Here is a 17,583-nt window from a genome sequence, read left to right as displayed (position 1 = left end):
GTGTGCTTAGCTGGTAGATATATTGTGTGTAAGATGGTCATGCATCACCACAAACAATGCTTGATCTGACATGGATTGGAAACAGTCAACTTTATGGCTGCCATGGTAACAGGATTAGAGTAAGGTTATGTGAATGATTCCTAAACCATGCCCTCAATGTAGAAAACCCAAATTGGAAGGTTTCTATCAAAGGGGATATTGCCAAGTTAGAGAATGATCTAGATGATGTAGACTGAAACACCTGAAAGTTGAAAATTATGGAAAAAGTTAGTCATGAATCAGGTTCTAAATAATTGCAAGGAAAGCACGTAAATCCTTGAGAGTTTTGAGAAACCAAAGCAGAAAAGGGCCAAGTTCCTTTTGCTTATGGTTAGAGTGGAGAGGAATGAGGTGTAGGTTTGTTGCCTGTGTTCTTTCACCAAGTCGTAATATGGTTACTGTTTCTGCTGTCAACCTCATTATTTTCTCGTCCAGTTTACTTTTTGCCAACACTTTCCCTCACTCACTCACTCACTCACTCGCTCGCTCGCTGTCAATTCTGTGTCTGATTTAGGAACTTCTTTTGAAACTGGAATCAGAGTGTTGAATGGATATCCCTGTTACTGGTTTCCCAGAATGTGACACGTTTCACAGCGACTCTGGTGACTCGAGGTCAACCTCAGCCAAGCAATCTGCAAATTGACTGAAAAAAGACTCTTGACCCTTGTCCATTCTATTCATCAAGTAACTAGGCCTCTGAAAAAGTAATTCACTCTCTAAATGGTATCATATCTTTTCCATTTTTCCACAATTCTATTTGTGTCCCAGGGGTGGAGGAGTCATCTGGTAATCTTTGTGAGGACAAGGTTTTGCCTTTTGTCACTGATAGTTGGAGGTCATACACCGGTATTAGTTGGAAGCAATTGTGTAAATAGCAGAATTACTGGCACCCGTTTGACTGACAATGTAGTGACGAGGCCACACTGCTTGTACCAGGTCGAAAGGGGAAAGAAGTGAATGCAGTATTTCTGTCTGTTGTTACACTGCCTCTGTGTATATTCCTGACAATACAGTGACAAGGATGAACAGATTTGAATAAATCTGTAGACGATTCATCACAGGAACAATTAAAAGGAATAATTAAATAGATTTATTTATTTTTTTTACATATGTCATCTTCTCAAAGTCAGTTACCTCAAACTGTACTTGGTCAGTGGGTAGTCTGGTGGTTAATGTGTTCGCTCATCATGCCGAAGGCCCAGTTCTAATTTCTCACAAGGGTACAATGTGTGAAGTCCCTTTCTGGTGTCCCCATCCATAATATTACTGGAATAGAGCAAAAACTCTCTCACTCAAACTGCCAAGTTTCTATGCAAAGTTTCTTTACTTTTACATTATCATTTTCTCTGCGTGCGTGCGTGCGTGCGTGCATGCGTGCGTGCATGCGTGCGTGCGTGGGTTTTCAAGGAGACTCAGAATGGCACCTTACTGGCACTGCAGGTGTGAATGCAGTTTTGAATCCAAGATTTACCTTGATTCTTGGTTTGCAACCACCTTGCTCACACATTGCCCCCAAGTGGTCGGAGATAAAATTGTCCTTGATAATCCAATAAATAAGTAAATATGTGAGGCATTTTCATGAGATAAACAGTTCTATTTTTAGGTGTATCAGACGTTTGGTATCATCCCTAGAATTTAGTAGATTTTTGGTAGTTAAGAAGACATTACATGTTGACCCTTGGAGTTTTCTCCCTTGCAGGTCAAGGCCTGTAAATTGAGCATCTACAAGGTCAAGGGTGTTGCTGGATTGTGTATTTATAGACCAAGGGTCAACAAGTCTTTGCACTAGAAAGTAATTAACTGAAAAATTGTATTAGCAGGGTACTGAAGAAGCCAAGACCTTTGTGGTGTACCTTATCACAAGTGTAATCAAAAACAGTTATAATCTGGTGCCTCTAGCAAGCCAATTTGCTGTGAGCTCTCCCGTCTTCAACTCTTGTCTCTCCTCTCGAGGCAGAGAAGATTCACGGCCATTATGTCCACGTAATCACGCTCTCATTAAAGGTGTGCTGAATTACTCCCTACATACATGGCCAGCTGCATGATGGGATAGCTGGAGGGAAACGACCAATCAATAACACATACAGACAGATACAAACGCCTGCCTCTCCATTAAACTGATCCAGACATGTTCTTCACGATAGCAGATGCCTACGGTAGTAGTGGAGGAGAAATATAATAGAACCTGGCCATTCTGATCAATATGTCGTACATCGACAGACGTAAAATGGAATTATGGATACATCAAAAGTTGGAGTTGATCTTACAAACGTTATCAGAAAGTAGTTTTTCTTCTATTCTTGGTGCCAAGTCATGAGATAACAACTTATATAACACATCATATCTGGGGACAAGAGTTTCTTCTTGTCATTGTCACAGTTGAGTTGAATCTATAGGTCATGACACTGTAGTCTTGTGTTTACTCATCAGATTCTACTCTATAATAGCCAACACTATCATCCATAGAACTAGACAAATCAGTTTCAAAGTTAGTAATTACGTGTGTATTGGTTGTATTTATGGATCATGAATCTGTAATCTTGGCTTAACTGGTTGGATTCTATGGTGATGTAATGAAAACTGTTATCCAGAGAACTAGTACTCACTAAAGTAATGTGGGCATAGATGCTATTTCAAGAAGCCCATTTTCTGCTCCTTCACTGATTTCCAGTATGATCTGCTTTACATTGGCTATTAAAGTTGCTTATTGTTGTTTAGGCACTGAAATTGTCAGACGGTACAAGGAGGTGAGTGGGTGTTATGTAAAGGAATTTGGATGACTGCTGTCTAGCTTAGGATTATGGGATATATGTACAGATTTCTCTTGGGACCGCCATCTGCCATGCTAGGGCACTTGTCTGTGTCATGCACCAACCTAACCATTCCACCTGAACTGTTGAGGAAAAAGGACAACGTATGTCCATGTACCTCACGCCATCCATCTGACCCTGCTATAGTGCTAGAATCTGGCTTCATTACTCAGTGGTATTAGTCACTAGTTGCCTGCAGCCAGACTCCCAGACTTGCAAATTAAACCCGTTGAAATTGGAAGATTTTCAGCCACTTCCTGTAGACATTGATGCCAGAGGCTTACTTTACTTATCAGACTTTTCTTGAGACATTCATATCGTCAGTTTTAGAGAAACTTACTCTTAGTGGAGCATTCCAGAAATAAGTTAAGAATTACTGGCTCAAGTCGGAAGTGGGAACGATGTCAGCTGAGGGAACTTAGCCAGCCTGGAGATCTTGTTTCACATCCCAAGCCATATTGTGATTCAAGTTGTTGCAAGACAGGTCAGAGGAACATGATTTCACGTGATCAAAGGGACAACAGCCTTTACAAAAAAATAAAGCAGTTGTTGCTGGACACATTGGAAGAACATTCAGCAGGATTTCACCTGATCAAAGGGACAGAAACAGCCCTTGAACAGTGTTACATACAATAAAGCAGTTAGTGCTAGACAGACTGGAAGAACTTCCAGCAGGATTTCACCTGATTTCACCTGATCAATCGGCCAGAAACAGCCCACTAACAGTGTTACAAACAATAAAGAAAAATTGTTCTGATGTCTTATGATTATGGAAAGGGTTCAGTCACTGTTATATCCATAGATGTCCTCATTATTACCATTGCAAGACCCTGTCTCTAGATAACACATCTCTCTTACTTGGTGATGGGAGGAGAAAGCTGTAGAAATTCCAAGAAATGTTAGAACAGAGTTCTTCATGGCCCTTTTAGCCCAGATTCAATCATTGTATGAGAAGGATATTTTTTCCCTGAAAGACAGTTCGCTTAATCTCTTTATAGAACATTAATCACATTTTCTGTCTTTGATACGAGACAAAGTTTAAAGATGGTGTATTGTGGGTAGAAGATGAAATATATTTATGATTGTCATCAGCACATATTGTCTCCCTGTATCAATGGGATCAAAGCATGTTGCCAAGATCATAATTAACTGTTGTATCATGGGTAAGAAGCCTGGTCTCATGTACAACGTGTAGCCTGTGGGAGTGCAGTCTTGCTACTGTGCAGAAAGCGTGCTGTAGAGGATTTCTTCTAAGTAGCTTGTTGCTAGTGGAAAGACGATAGGGACATTTTGAAATGAAATCTCATGATCGACTTTCAAGTGATTCTTTTTTGACAAAAAGCTCTGAGTTTCAAAGTAAATGATAAGATTGTAAAAAGTTTGGCTGCATGAGAAGCGTGGCTGAACCATGTAACTTGCAGGCAGTGCCGAGGTCTGATAATACCACAAAGCTTGTGGCAAAAAATCTTGAACATGTTTCACAGAAAATAAGCTGTAAACACTTACAAAATATCGGCAAAAAATACACAATTTGTTGGCTTCAGGCCATTTTTTCTCCTTTTGATATTGAAATCAGTTTGGACCCGATGTGAAGAATGGAGATTTTGAAGCAAAAAGCATGAGTGGTGAAGTGAGATGTGTTGCCGTGAAGGTGTAGGGTGGTTGCTGATTGGACCGATAGTAAAACATGGGCCTACAAAGGCAAGATGTAAACTGCCCATAGGGAGGGAGCTGATTACAATTTAACAAGGATTACACTTCGAGATAGAGATAATTCCTCTCTTCTGGTGTCCACGGCTTCCAACTTTGTGATGAAAGGCTCAGTAAAAAGGTTTCATTGTCAGTTCTGGATAAGATTAGGGCAGATTCAGCCCTGTTTCTTTTACATATTAAGTAAACAAATGGCCAAGAATATCTGCGATTTGACTAGTTTATGGCAGTTATCAACAGTGTCATTGTTCAACTATGCAAGTGGAGATGAAATTGCATAACTCACAGCTGCCTCGATCTGTTCATTCAATAAGGCTGATTCAATTCTCAACTCTCTGAACTTCCAAAGTTTGTTTATTTCGGGGCAAGGATTTAAGTTGTTTATCTGTGCCCATCCATAGATTATAGCATCAGTAAACATGGTATGAAATGGTATTCAGTCTCAACAGCATGGACTCTCTGTTAGATCATTCTGTTTGATTATCTTGTCTAATCCCAGCTGCCATCCCTTACCACAATGTATATTTTCTTGTTTCAGAAACTGGTTTGATCAGCCGCTTCCTGTCGCTAGGTGTCACAGCATCCATTGCCATCACTGTAGGGAGCGTCGTTATTGTCGTTGCCTGCATCGTTGCGCTGGTGTGTTGTTGCCGTAAGTCATTCTGTAAGAAACCCCAGGATTCGTCTGGTGTGACGACTACAGCTACAACGGTTGTGGCCAATGGGGCACCCCCAGCCAATTACCAAGGTATAGCCACTGATGGTAAATATCAAATTCTTCCCTCCAGCTAACTGATTGTGTCATGCCGTGTAACTTCATAATTGTAAATAACTTCATCGACCGTAACAGGGTTTCATTGTAAACTTGAGTCCTATATGTCCCCTTATGATGGTCCTCTGTGCCAGCACTATACCCATTGCTCATGGGTTTCCGTGTGACCAGTTATGTGGTCCAGTAGATTGAGTGTCTGACAGGGGAATGGACGGGCAGTGGTTTCATCCCTGACTGATTCATACTGAAAGACATGGAAGAAGTTGTTTGTTGTTTCCATACCTGGGACTTAACACTAAGAGAATATAACAGGGATGGGTCTTCATGGATATGGTATCGCGGTCACACTTGGTATCAATTGGGATATTTTTTATTTTGTCATGATGAGACAAAAGTTTACCTGCTAGACTACATTTACAGTGAGTGATTATTTTTGTACCAGTAGCGTGCCTGGTAGACAGGTAGACATTCAGGACTGAATGGTTATCATGGTGCTTAGACCATCTTAATCACCATATTACAAGGGGCGGTGGGGTAGCCTAGTGGTTAAAGTGTTCACTCGTCATGCCAAAGACCCGGGTTTGATTCCCCAGATGGGTACAATGTGTGAGGCCCATTTTCTGGTGTCCCCCGCCATGATATCGTTGGAATATTGCTTAAAGCGGTGTAAAACCAAACTCACTCACTCACCATATTACAAAGAATGTCTTAAGTCTGTGTTAGAGTATAGACATTACAATCACTAAAGCACTAAGACCATCTTAAAAGGGCAAGTTTACCCAAAAATTAATACTTATGTTAGAGTATAGGCATCACAATCACCGTTTCACTAAAGTCATGTAGAACAAGTCAGTCCTAAACAGGCAGATTGGAGGCAAATGTCTTTCATTTTTGTTGATGTCTATATATATGTATTCAATTTAAATTTATGCTTTAAGTCTCATCCTTTTGACAGCCCCTGCCCTACAATACAGTTCTGACTGTATTGAGTCAGAATTGTTTCAACTATTGTGTGGTATTTTATGCAGATATTTTCTGGACCAGTCCCTGGTTCAAGATCAGCCTGTCAGGTTATGGTTCAACGTGGTAGTTAGCTATCACCATTTAACCATTAACACTGTATCTGTATGTGATATAGTTACATTTCTTGCAGTGAAAAATTACAAGGAGGGAATCTGGTGGTTAAAGTGGTATTACTCATCAATTTTTTTGTATTAATTGCAAAGTGTGATAGATTATCAAACCTTTGCCAAGATAACTTCCAAGCGTAGATAAAGGGACTCAATGACTTCCAGATCAAAGAGAAACAAAGTGTTGATGATACAGTCAGAAGTGGCCATTTGCCTCTTCCTAACATCAAACAATACTCTATAGTTGGAATCTCTCACCCCATTCCATGCCATGTTATCACCCCTACAGTGCCAAAATGAACTCTCCAGATCAAAAGGCAGATCGTTCCACTGTGAAGTTTAGGGTCCACTCAGTGCGTCCAAGATAAGGGGGTTTCAGGTGTCTGAACACTGAATGTAGGTTTATTTGGTGCTGACAAACTGTGATGGATTCAATCTGATTGGCTGGCTTGTTTTACAACATGAAAGCAGTAAGCGCCCTCTTATCCTGCCAGCATACACTTGTCGTTGTATCACGGCTCCTGGGCTTATATTACTGTAGCCAAAAACCAGGATCAATTCCCTTCATCTCTAAACTCAATCTAATGATGACACCTAATACAAATATTACATTTAGAAAATAGGGTATGACATAGATAACTGCCAGGGATTTCACAGAGGCAGCATGTTGAGGCTTCGGTGATACAGTTCAGTTTTGTGTAGTGATTTTGTTACAACAGTAGATGGTTCAGGTTGAGCTTCATTTCTTGTTATTTTCCATATACAGTAAATTTTATTTATAACAAACATGTTATAATGAACCAACGGACATAACAAACAAGGGACTTTGTATGTGGTAGTTAATGTATATATTTTAGTCAAAATCTATTTAATGATCTTTGGTTGTGAATACACAGTACTGATTAGTTATGAGTAAAATGTAACGTATTTGGAATTTAACTTTTTCAGTAAAGTACTAGTTCTTCTTTATGGAATACCATGTGGGACTTAAACCCATACTCCCAGAGTGTTCTGGCAATTTATGTACCTAACATAACAAAGTCAACTGATAGTAAACGTATCAGTTCAGATGTGCCAATGTTGAAGCTACAGTACCAGTTGAGCATGATCCCATTAGAGGATTTCAGTTCTTGATAACAGTTTCAGTGAATGTGGGATTTTCACTCAAAATGTTTAAAGCATTTCACCTTTGTACAAGTTTTACTGATTCTTTTGATCTACTTCAGGTCCTCGGGGTGGCGGACCATTCAGTAACCATGGTTACACACATCAAGGGTATTACCCAATGCAGCCTGTCTACCCTACGCCCCACGGCTCAGTGTACTCAGCATATGCGAAAGATCCGTTTCCGCCTCAAGGAAGTCAGTATTCCTCCCAGCAGTCCCAGCACCGATCGTACACACCGACCAGCAGCAAGTCTGGCAAGTCCAACAGATCGAATAACAGTACAAGCGTCACATATAGCCAGGGGACAGAAAAAGTTTCACTCCCTGTCAATCTTTAGTAAATTCTGTCGTTTAATATCTGGACAATTTACTGGGACTATTGTGATTACTTCAGACTATTGTGATTTGTTGAACCAGTCGTGAAACATTTGAAGCAGACTTAAATCTGATGCATAAACAACCATAAATGGACTGGTTTGGATGCATTGGTGAACCCTGGTTAGGGTGGCAAGTGCTTACAGTGTGTTTCCAACACAGCAGACATTAGACTGAACTAAAGGCAACTGCAGAGATAACAGGCAGACACGTAATTCTGTTGTGTAGTGATTTGGGGATGTTTTTTTTTTTGTGGGTTCAGAACATGGATAGTGGATATACTGATTCAAAACTTTATCAGCTTGCAAAGAACATCAATGCTGAACCTGTGAATACAGGACATCACTGCTGAGCTCATGGATTCAGTACATCCATACAGATTCTGCAGAATAAGACCACCAGCACTGATCCTGAGGAACATTGACGCAAAGGTCATGGAGTGAGAACACTGGAGCTGAGGCTGTGGATACAGAACGCGGGAGCTAAGGTTCTGGATTCAGAACACAGGCGCTGAGACTGGATACAGAACACTGGCACTGAGACTGGATACAGAACACTGGAGCTAAGGTTCTGGATTCAGAACACAGGTGCTGAGACTGGATACAGAACACTGTAACCAAAGTTCTGGATTCAAAACATTGTGAATAATGTTGTCAGTGAGGACTTCTGTGTCTGAAGCCTCAGCACAGCTAGGGGAGACGCATCACACCATGATTTTGTGCTAAGTCTGTCTGATGCTAGTCACAAGAATGACAATTTGTACAAGGCTATAAGTGGAGACTTTGGGTTTGTCATGGATTCCTCTGCAGTGACAGGAGACGGTGGTCGAGACAAGCAGAAACATACTGTTTAGGATGTCGAGTGTTGACTTGTATCATTGACAGCTTCCATCAGACAGCAGATCACGTCAACATCTCACAGACTGAAGTGACCCTGTAGTATATTTTGAAGACGGTTATACTAGTTTCTGCAACTGGAAGAGACCATCCTGGAAATGAAGCGCTAGAACATCAAAGTGCCTGAAAGATGTCTGTCTCTGCAGTCATGAATGGTTCCAAATATCTACATACTATGATAATACTACTGACTGAAGAGAAAGATCTTGCCACAATTTTGATATTAACGGCTTAATTGGGTTGTTCCTAGCAGTTTGTGTATGTGTAGCAGCTGTGTTGGTGTGCTTGCTCTGCAATCATGTGAAGATGATTATGAACATGGAACTACTCGACTTAAGCTATGTGTGGCTCAGTAACATAACTGTGGCCCCTCATCTATTTATCGTTCATGGATCATTAAGACTGGAAGTCATTCATTTATCCATAATGATGTTCCTCCGTGGGCCATCTTTGTACTGACTGATCCTCTCACTGCCTTCCTACCTCCTGTCTGTCTGTCTATAGCTGAAGTCATTCGTCTAGGACCATCCTCACAAGTCCAGGACATAATAAGCACAGTAGAGGTTGATGTGCTTTGACACTGAATCTGTTGTCAGTTTCCAAAGAATGTGTATTGCCAAGAATTGTGAGTTTTCCCAAGGAGCAATGATCCATGGGATCATTCATGGTTTGAAAGAACTGAAACAGATTGTCTCCCTTGGTATTTTGTTCTACTCTTGTTACATGTTATGAAGCCACGTTTTGGATGTTAAGCATTTAAGTATACACTTGATAGAAAATATCATTTGACTTTTTGGATGTGAAAGTTTACATTTGTTATTGGAATTTGGAGTTTTATTTCTTTTATCTCTGCCTCTTTCTGATGTCAAATTTTATACAAAAAATAAAAGTCTAAATATTGCAGGATGATTCTATAATGGGAAATAAGAAATCAATATTTTCTGAATTGGGGGGTGGGGGGTGTCTGGTCATGTTTTCTTTGAAATTCACTAGATTCTAAAAACATCAACTTTAATATAATTGATCTATTTTCCAGCAGCAATGAGCTGATAACATCACAGGGAAGCAGTAATGTTTTTGTTTTGTTTAAAATTGTCTAACTGTATGTAAAAAAAAAACTCTTTCAAGCAGATATCTCTATATAAATATGGTTTAACAAATGATATTATGTATTAACTTTCCACAAATATGTGAGTGTGTGTATCTACCATTGTTCACAGCATCCAAGGCTTGTCTAAGTTGGTTTGTTTTTGTGTGTGTCCAGTTATAAAACCCATGTATGACTCTTAACATACTCTCCAGGGTAATTGCGACAAATCAATCAGTGTAGATATTGGCAGAAATTCCTCTTTTGGATGTATTTAGTGCCCTGAGTGCTGGAATATTGCCATCTTGGTATTTTACACATTAGGTAAGTTTTTGTGTCACTTTGTAATTATTTTTTCTGTTTCAACAAAAATTAGGTTCATGGAAGATCATTTATTCTTCATGGGGCAGAGGTAAAGCAGCCCCTTAAGACCTTGGGATATGATATTGTGCTCAAGTTCTGGGCCTCTAGGGCATTTTAGAATTTGGCATCTGTTGATTGAAAATCTGTTAGATCATTACAACAGTAATGAAACAATCAACACCGGCAGATGACAGTCTGTTGTCAGATTCCCATATTTTGCATGTTTATAACTTCCTGGTGAATCAATTTCACGATCACTAACGGCACTAAATATGTCTGATATGATATGTAGCTATCTTGTTTGTCAAGCGTTGACAAGCAGTCATTTCATGTTTTTGTGAGTCAACATTGTATTGTTTTATTCAGATCTGGCCATCAATAATTCAGTTGTATTTGCATTTCTGGTAAGGAATGATTGTCATTTGTTCTTGTACATTAATTATACATACGTCCCAAGAAACTAGTCCTTCAAATTGACTGTTCTAGAAATGATTGTGTCAAATCTGAGACAATTCTTGATGTGTCTTGTTTCTGGCCTACATAAGCCTTGCGTTGAGGCTGTTTGTCCAGACACAATGAAGTCAATGTCCATCACTGATGTGGCCACGATGTGCATAGTACATTAATTGTAGAGTCTGTTGTTTCCTGTTACAGCCATTCCAGGCTGATTTTCTTTCCTTTTGACAGGTTTTAAAAAAAGAAACAAACTCCATAATATTTGATTAGTTCAAGATTTTTTTATGATTGTTTTTTAAATGTTTTCGTAAGAAATTACTAAATGTACATGTTCCTTTATTTCCATGTTCTGTATCTTTGTGTTCGGTCAATATTCTTTAAACAGTAATAAGTCTGCTATAGTAATAAGTCTGCTTCAGGTAAGATGAAATATATTTACTGTGTACATGGTACTGAAATATACTGCTAACAGAGGTTAAGTGCCACCGAATTATTTAAAGTCCATGTACGTTGGTACATGTTGACTGTCCAGCTATAATGCTATGACAGAATCAGGTGGTGCTTTACCTTTGCTTTGTAACAGCTTCCCCAGTTGACCGGCCACCATCATATATCTGGCATATTGCAGAATGCGGAGTAAACCTAAACTTGCTCACTCAACCAATTTACCCTGATCGTGGTTCTTGGATTGTCATCGGTCCCTTCAAGGTGGTGTCCAGTCATAGAAGTGGAATATGGTTGAATACGCTGTTGCACTAGATTCACTCACTGTGGAGTTCCAACCTGTTCAGGCCAGTCATCTGAGACTCCTTTGTACTGCATAATAGCAGATGTCCAGCTTTAATTAACAACTCTCCACACTCTGAACCTACCATGGGGATTGTGGACGGCAATTTGTTACGACAAATTATGTTTTAGGCCACTGATTCAAAGAACACATTTTATTCTGTAACAGAACAGGCCCAACAACAATGTTTGCGATCTAACTGTTTTGGAAGTATTTTCAGGTGGGTGGGTAAAATGTGAGGATAAATAATTTGTGTCAATATATCACCACAAACCCCCTTGGAAAAAAAACAAAAAAAACAAAGAGAAAAAAACATAAACAAAACATGTGGCTGTTTCCTTGTTACTACTAAGGCAGATTACCAATAGTTTTCCGTATTGTTTTTCAGAAACAGATATGATACGTGATCACATTTTGGGGGAAATCCATGTATCGTGTTCAATATTTGGTTTTCTTGTCCTTTACTCTTTTTATGTCTTCAAGGTCCCACAATTTTAGCTTTATAGATTTTATGTGATTTTTATCACAGCCTTTTGCCATATTTTAATCCAAAGATAAATTAGTACCATGCACGTTAGTGACCTTGGATGACCTTAATTTGACCCACTTACATTGCTGATATGTATATTGCTTCATCTCATCCAACCTTTGACCCTAAACATATTTAGGTGTGTGACCAAACTGAGTTCAGGTCAGGTTTTGTTGTAGGTTTTCTGGGCCAATCTGATGCAGGAGTACCGAATGTACTTAATCAGTACAATGAAAGAACAAAATAGATGCTAGTGTATTTACCCTAAATGTCATAGTATTGATTCTGGATGGTTGTTTTGTTTTCTTCTAAAAATATCTCCTTAGATAATATATGTGGAATTACACATCCTGTCAGTGAAATAATGTTCTTTCATTTGAATCGTTTTCTTTTGGAACACTAAGGAAAGGGGCAGGAGTTGGTAATTAGGAAGTAGAGTCATCATATGATATATTTTTGAAGAATATAATTTTGTGATTACAGCTTAACAGATGTATACAATGTACACAGCCAGTTCTCATAGTGATATTGGTGCTCTGCTAACTTCATATTGTCATTAGCCATCCCCGTTGTTTGTTTCTTGTCCATTGGTTGAAATATTCATATTATTCCTCTGTAAAAATTATCATCAGTGTTACAAATCATTCTGAAAAACATTTTTAAACAGGGATGTGAATCTTGTGCTATGTATAGATAACATAATGAAGTTATTAATGAAGAATGTTTGGATCAAACTTTTTTAGTAGTTGAATTTGAAATATTCTCATGGTTTCTTGTGATAGGATATGGTTTCACATGTTTTCACACTCACTAGTTGCCCAATTAAGACTGCCACAGCATCTAGTTTATCAACACACCACCACCAGTCTTCGATGTAGGATTCACCTTACAACATGTGTTGGTCAAGAAAGTCTGACAAGTCATATGAAGCAATGCTTTTATATATACATTTAATAACTACAGATTTATACTGAATCATGTCGATGTGCATGCTGCATTGTGAATTATGCAGCAGTTCTCCTCATGGCACATGCAAAACATATGCAGATCATGTGAAGCCTATTGATATATGCTTAGTTGTTAGTCATATAGCAGCCGTGTTAATTCACTGCAGGTGATTCGGATAAGATGGTAATTGTCAAATACATGAAAAGATATTGTATTTGAAATGGATATGATGATAAATAAGAAAATATGATTTGCTGTGCCAGTTAGCCTTACATAATCCTCCATCAGGGCCTCTACTGCCAAATACAGAGCCCTGACTGAGGATGTTGATGCTGTATGTGTGGCAACTATTCCCAACAAGAACTGTTATATGTTTCATAGTGGCCAACACAGGGACCAGATCAAGTGTTTATGACTTTCATTCATGCCCACCTCACTTTTGAACAAAAATATTGTAATTAGTCAACCATATATGGACATGGAATTTTTGACTACACCTGTTTCTATGACATTTTGATTTCATTGTGGGATACACCAAAACCATTTCAGCTGTTGTCCATAAAAAGATCAACTTACAAATAATATCAGGAATCATAAATGAATACATGTACTCGACAGAGGACATTGCATATTCACTCCCTGATGTGGATAAGATTGAGACATCAGATCTGATAGAAAATAGTTTATAATCAACTGAGGTTGTAATCCATTCGCTGAAAATGTACACATTAGAGGGAACTGTAAATATATGCATAATTGGTGGGGTGAGGTGGTGCAGTGGGTTGGTCCACTGTGGAGGTCACTGTGAAGGTCAAGTAGGGACAATCACCAGCTCTTGGCATACTATTTATTGTTCTGTTGTATGTGTACAGAAACACATTCTCAATGTTAATAAATCAAATGTCAATTTTAATCAAGTCTGTGTTTTTATTTGCTATGGTCTTGTTGATGACCACATATATGGTCTTTGTGTTCTAAGTGCTATAAGCTTGAGGCAGCATGGATAGGTCTCTCATATTTTTATCTGTGTGGTTTTGGCAAGGTTTTAGGTGCAATGAGTGAACACTGCCATCATCCACCCAGAGTAAGTGAGTCAGTAGCAGTATTCCAGCTGTATCCTGATAAGGACTGCCACCAGAGGGCGCTACAAAGTGTACCACATGTGGGAGGTGAACCTGGTTGTCTGGCTGTTTTAGCCAACATTTTAATCACTTGGCCACCACACAGCTCCACACATTGTAATTTGTACCACATGTGGGAGGTGAACCTGGTTGTCTGGCTGTTTTAACCAACATTTTAATCACTTGGCCACCACACAGCTCCACACATTGTAATTTGTACCACATGTTGGAGGTGAACCTGGTTGTCTGGCTGTTTTAGCCAACATTTTAATCACCTGACCACCACACAGCTCCACACATTGTAATTTGTACCACATGTTGGAGGTGAACCTGGTTGTCTGGCTGTTTTAGCCAACATTTTAATCACTTGGCCACCACATAGCTCCACACATTGGAATTTGTACCACATGTGGGAGGTGAACCTGGTTGTCTGGCTGTTTTAGCCAACATTTTAATCACCTGACCACCACACAGCTCCACACATTGTTATTTGTTCAGTTTGGGAGGTGAATGTGGTTGTCTGGCTGTTTGAGCCAACATTTTAACCACTTGGCCACCACATAGCTCCACACATTGTAATTTGTACCACATGTTGGAGGTGAACCTGGTTGTGTGGCTGTTTTAGCCAGCATTTTAATCACTTGGCTACCATGCAGTTGTATACGAAAAAGTCTGCCCATCTTGTGTTGAGGCCCAGCTCTTTTGTGCCATATCCCTATTGATGTGATTCGCTAGGCTTCTTGGCATCCTTGGTAGACATAGTCCAATGTGTTTAGAGGTTTGTTTGTCCTGCACAGGTTGGACATAACCGGGAGGTGACCCGTGAGCAAGGTTCTGATGGAGGTTTAAGGACCCACAAGAAGTAACACACATTCTTCATGTACTGATAGAGACACTGCGATGTTCTCAGGATTGTGAAAGGATATGAATCATGCCTTACAGAATGGAGAGGAAGTAAGTTACATTGATTTAAACCTGAATTCATATTGATCTTTCACATGAATCATGAATCTGAAAGCAGTGCTGAGACAGCAAGGATTCCAGTCAGGAGGATACTTGGATTTCATGTCCATGATCACTGCATCCTGGCCTGACAAAGAGCCATAACTCTGACTACAAGTTATGGCACTAGGCAACATGTACAGAATGAAAGTGCTCATTGATCTTTACAGTGGTGGTCACATGCAAAGCTTATCATATCAGCAGGAGTGTGTGAATGTTACTTGATCTCCCTTTCTGCAACATTTCAGCATCAGCAAAGAAAGATGTACATAGGACTGGCTTTGCACATGTTACACCTATTCCCATGTACAAACCTGACTCAGCAGAGCAGTATTTCCCTGGTAGCCTGCTGGTGCTATAGAATACTGTGTACCGGGAATACTTTGTAAGTATTGCTTCAATACAAGTTTCAATTTTACAAAAGACTTTGTATAAATTTGTTTTCCTTTTTTGCCTCAGTAGTGAATCCGGAGACTAAATGAACATCAAAGTCTAGTATTCACATTATCTATCTCAACTTTAAATTGTTTCACTTAGATTATTATATTTGAAGCTGGGACAGATTCCCATGGACCATGAACATACGGGTCATCACTGATGTGGGCATCACACTGGGAGAGGTCAACTCCCAGCACTCTAAATGGAAGCTTGATTCTGTGGACAAGCAGCCGTGTCACATGCCATTACGTAAAACTGCATTTCCTTAAATGCAATTATTTTGATGATTGAAAGAAAACACTAGAGTAAGGTCCTGTTCTGCTCCTTTTGTTCAATCAGCAGAAATTGTATGGGACAGTAACCCTGGTGCTACAACAATACTGAGTTTAACAGAGAACTCCATTGACTCAGCTCTGAATCATCTCAATAGAAAATAGCCATGCAAGCGAATCTTTTGTGCATTAAAACATCTGCCACGATGACAGCTCACTGATGGCGTCATGTCAATATCTGTCGTAACAGATTAGTAGTTAGATGCTCGCGGTGTCTCATCTCTAACAGCTGTGAATATCATGGTCATATTCAATACTGTCTCATAGCTAACTGCAGTGAATATCATAGTCATATTCAATACTGCCTCATAGCTAACAGCAGTGAATATCATAGTCATATTCAATTGCTGTCTCATCTCTAATAGCTGTGAATAACATAGTCATATTCAATACTGTCTTATAGCTAAATGCAGTGAATATCATGGTCATATTCAATGCTGTCTCATCTCTAACAGCTGTGAATATCATGGTCATATTCATTACTGTCTCATAGCTAACATCTGTGAATATCATAGTCATACTCAATGCTGTCTCATAGCTAACAACTGTGAATCACGTGGTTATATTCAATCCTGTCTCATCTCTTACAGCTGTGAATATCATGGTCCTATTCAATACTCTCTCATAGCTAACATCTGTGAATATCATGGTCATATTCAATGCTGTCTCATAGCTAACTGCAGCAAATATCATGGTCATATTCAATACTGTCTCATCTCTAACAGCTGTGAATATCATGGTCCTATTCAATATTGTATCATATTAATAGCTGTGGATATCACGGTAATACTCAATACTGTCTGATCTCTAACATCTGTGAATATCATGGTCATATTCAATACTGTCTCATCTAACATCTGTGAATTTCATAGTCATATTCATTTCTGTCTAATCTTTAGCACTTGTGAATCATACTGTCATGTTTTATATCTCATCTCTAACAGCTGTGCATATCATGCTCAGATTCAATACTTCCTTACCTCTAACTGATCATGTTATTGCCTTTTTTTACCCTAGCATTAATAGTTGTGTATCTCATGCTATATTTTCTGCTGTCTGAACATTAAGTGGTAACCTTGAGTACATCTGAGCCTATTAACCCGAACACTTCAGTCCCTATACCAACTGTACCCTAAAACTTGATCTTTGACACATATGAATGTCAAGGCCATTTTGTCACTAAAACTGCATCTTTGACAGGATGTGAATTTCACCTCCAAACATCCAGTTGCTGGTGCCAGTTAACCATATACCCGCAATTTTTATTTTTTTCATTCTTACACCAGCCTGTCATGGTTCACTCACAAAGACTCATCGCACTGATGAACTATCAACTTATTTGATAATGCTACGTGGCTTGAATTAAGCCAGTCGTTCAATGTTGAAAACTCAGATATATGATATACATGACTGGATGTACACCAGATTGTTTCATAGGTAGAGCCTCCAAACTTGACCCATGACATCAGTAACTAAACCTTGATATCTTGTAGAATGGTTGCTCCTGCAACATACAGTTCATGTGTACTCTTCATGCACTGGGGATGTTTTGAATCTAAACTTCATTGTTGATATCAGTCCCTCTCACAGTCCCTGAACCATATTATTTTCCTTTCCGCCCA

The 17,583-nt window shown here is 39.2% G+C and overlaps 1 protein-coding gene across 2 annotated transcripts in view; it reads left to right on the top strand.

The window, feature by feature from the left end:
• LOC137258333 (uncharacterized) overlaps window positions 1-13,981 on the top strand; it is a 167,449-nt gene extending 153,468 nt beyond the window's left edge. The window contains exons 6-7 of one of the 2 annotated variants that reach the window (XM_067795972.1): window positions 5,098-5,322; window positions 7,688-13,981. In XM_067795972.1, coding sequence (XP_067652073.1) covers window positions 5,098-5,322; window positions 7,688-7,965 — 503 coding nt within the window. In that variant the 3' untranslated portion in view covers window positions 7,966-13,981. The remainder of the gene's footprint in view (window positions 1-5,097; window positions 5,323-7,687) is intronic. The other variant, XM_067795973.1, reaches the window with a different exon arrangement.
• The last annotated feature ends 3,602 nt before the right edge of the window (window positions 13,982-17,583 follow it).

The sequence above is a fragment of the Haliotis asinina genome, chromosome 12, assembly GCF_037392515.1.
Source record: "Haliotis asinina isolate JCU_RB_2024 chromosome 12, JCU_Hal_asi_v2, whole genome shotgun sequence".
Classification (NCBI taxonomy): domain Eukaryota; kingdom Metazoa; phylum Mollusca; class Gastropoda; order Lepetellida; family Haliotidae; genus Haliotis; species Haliotis asinina.
The sequence above is the reverse complement of the archived record's forward strand: the minus strand, read 5'-3'. Positions and strand labels throughout refer to the sequence as shown.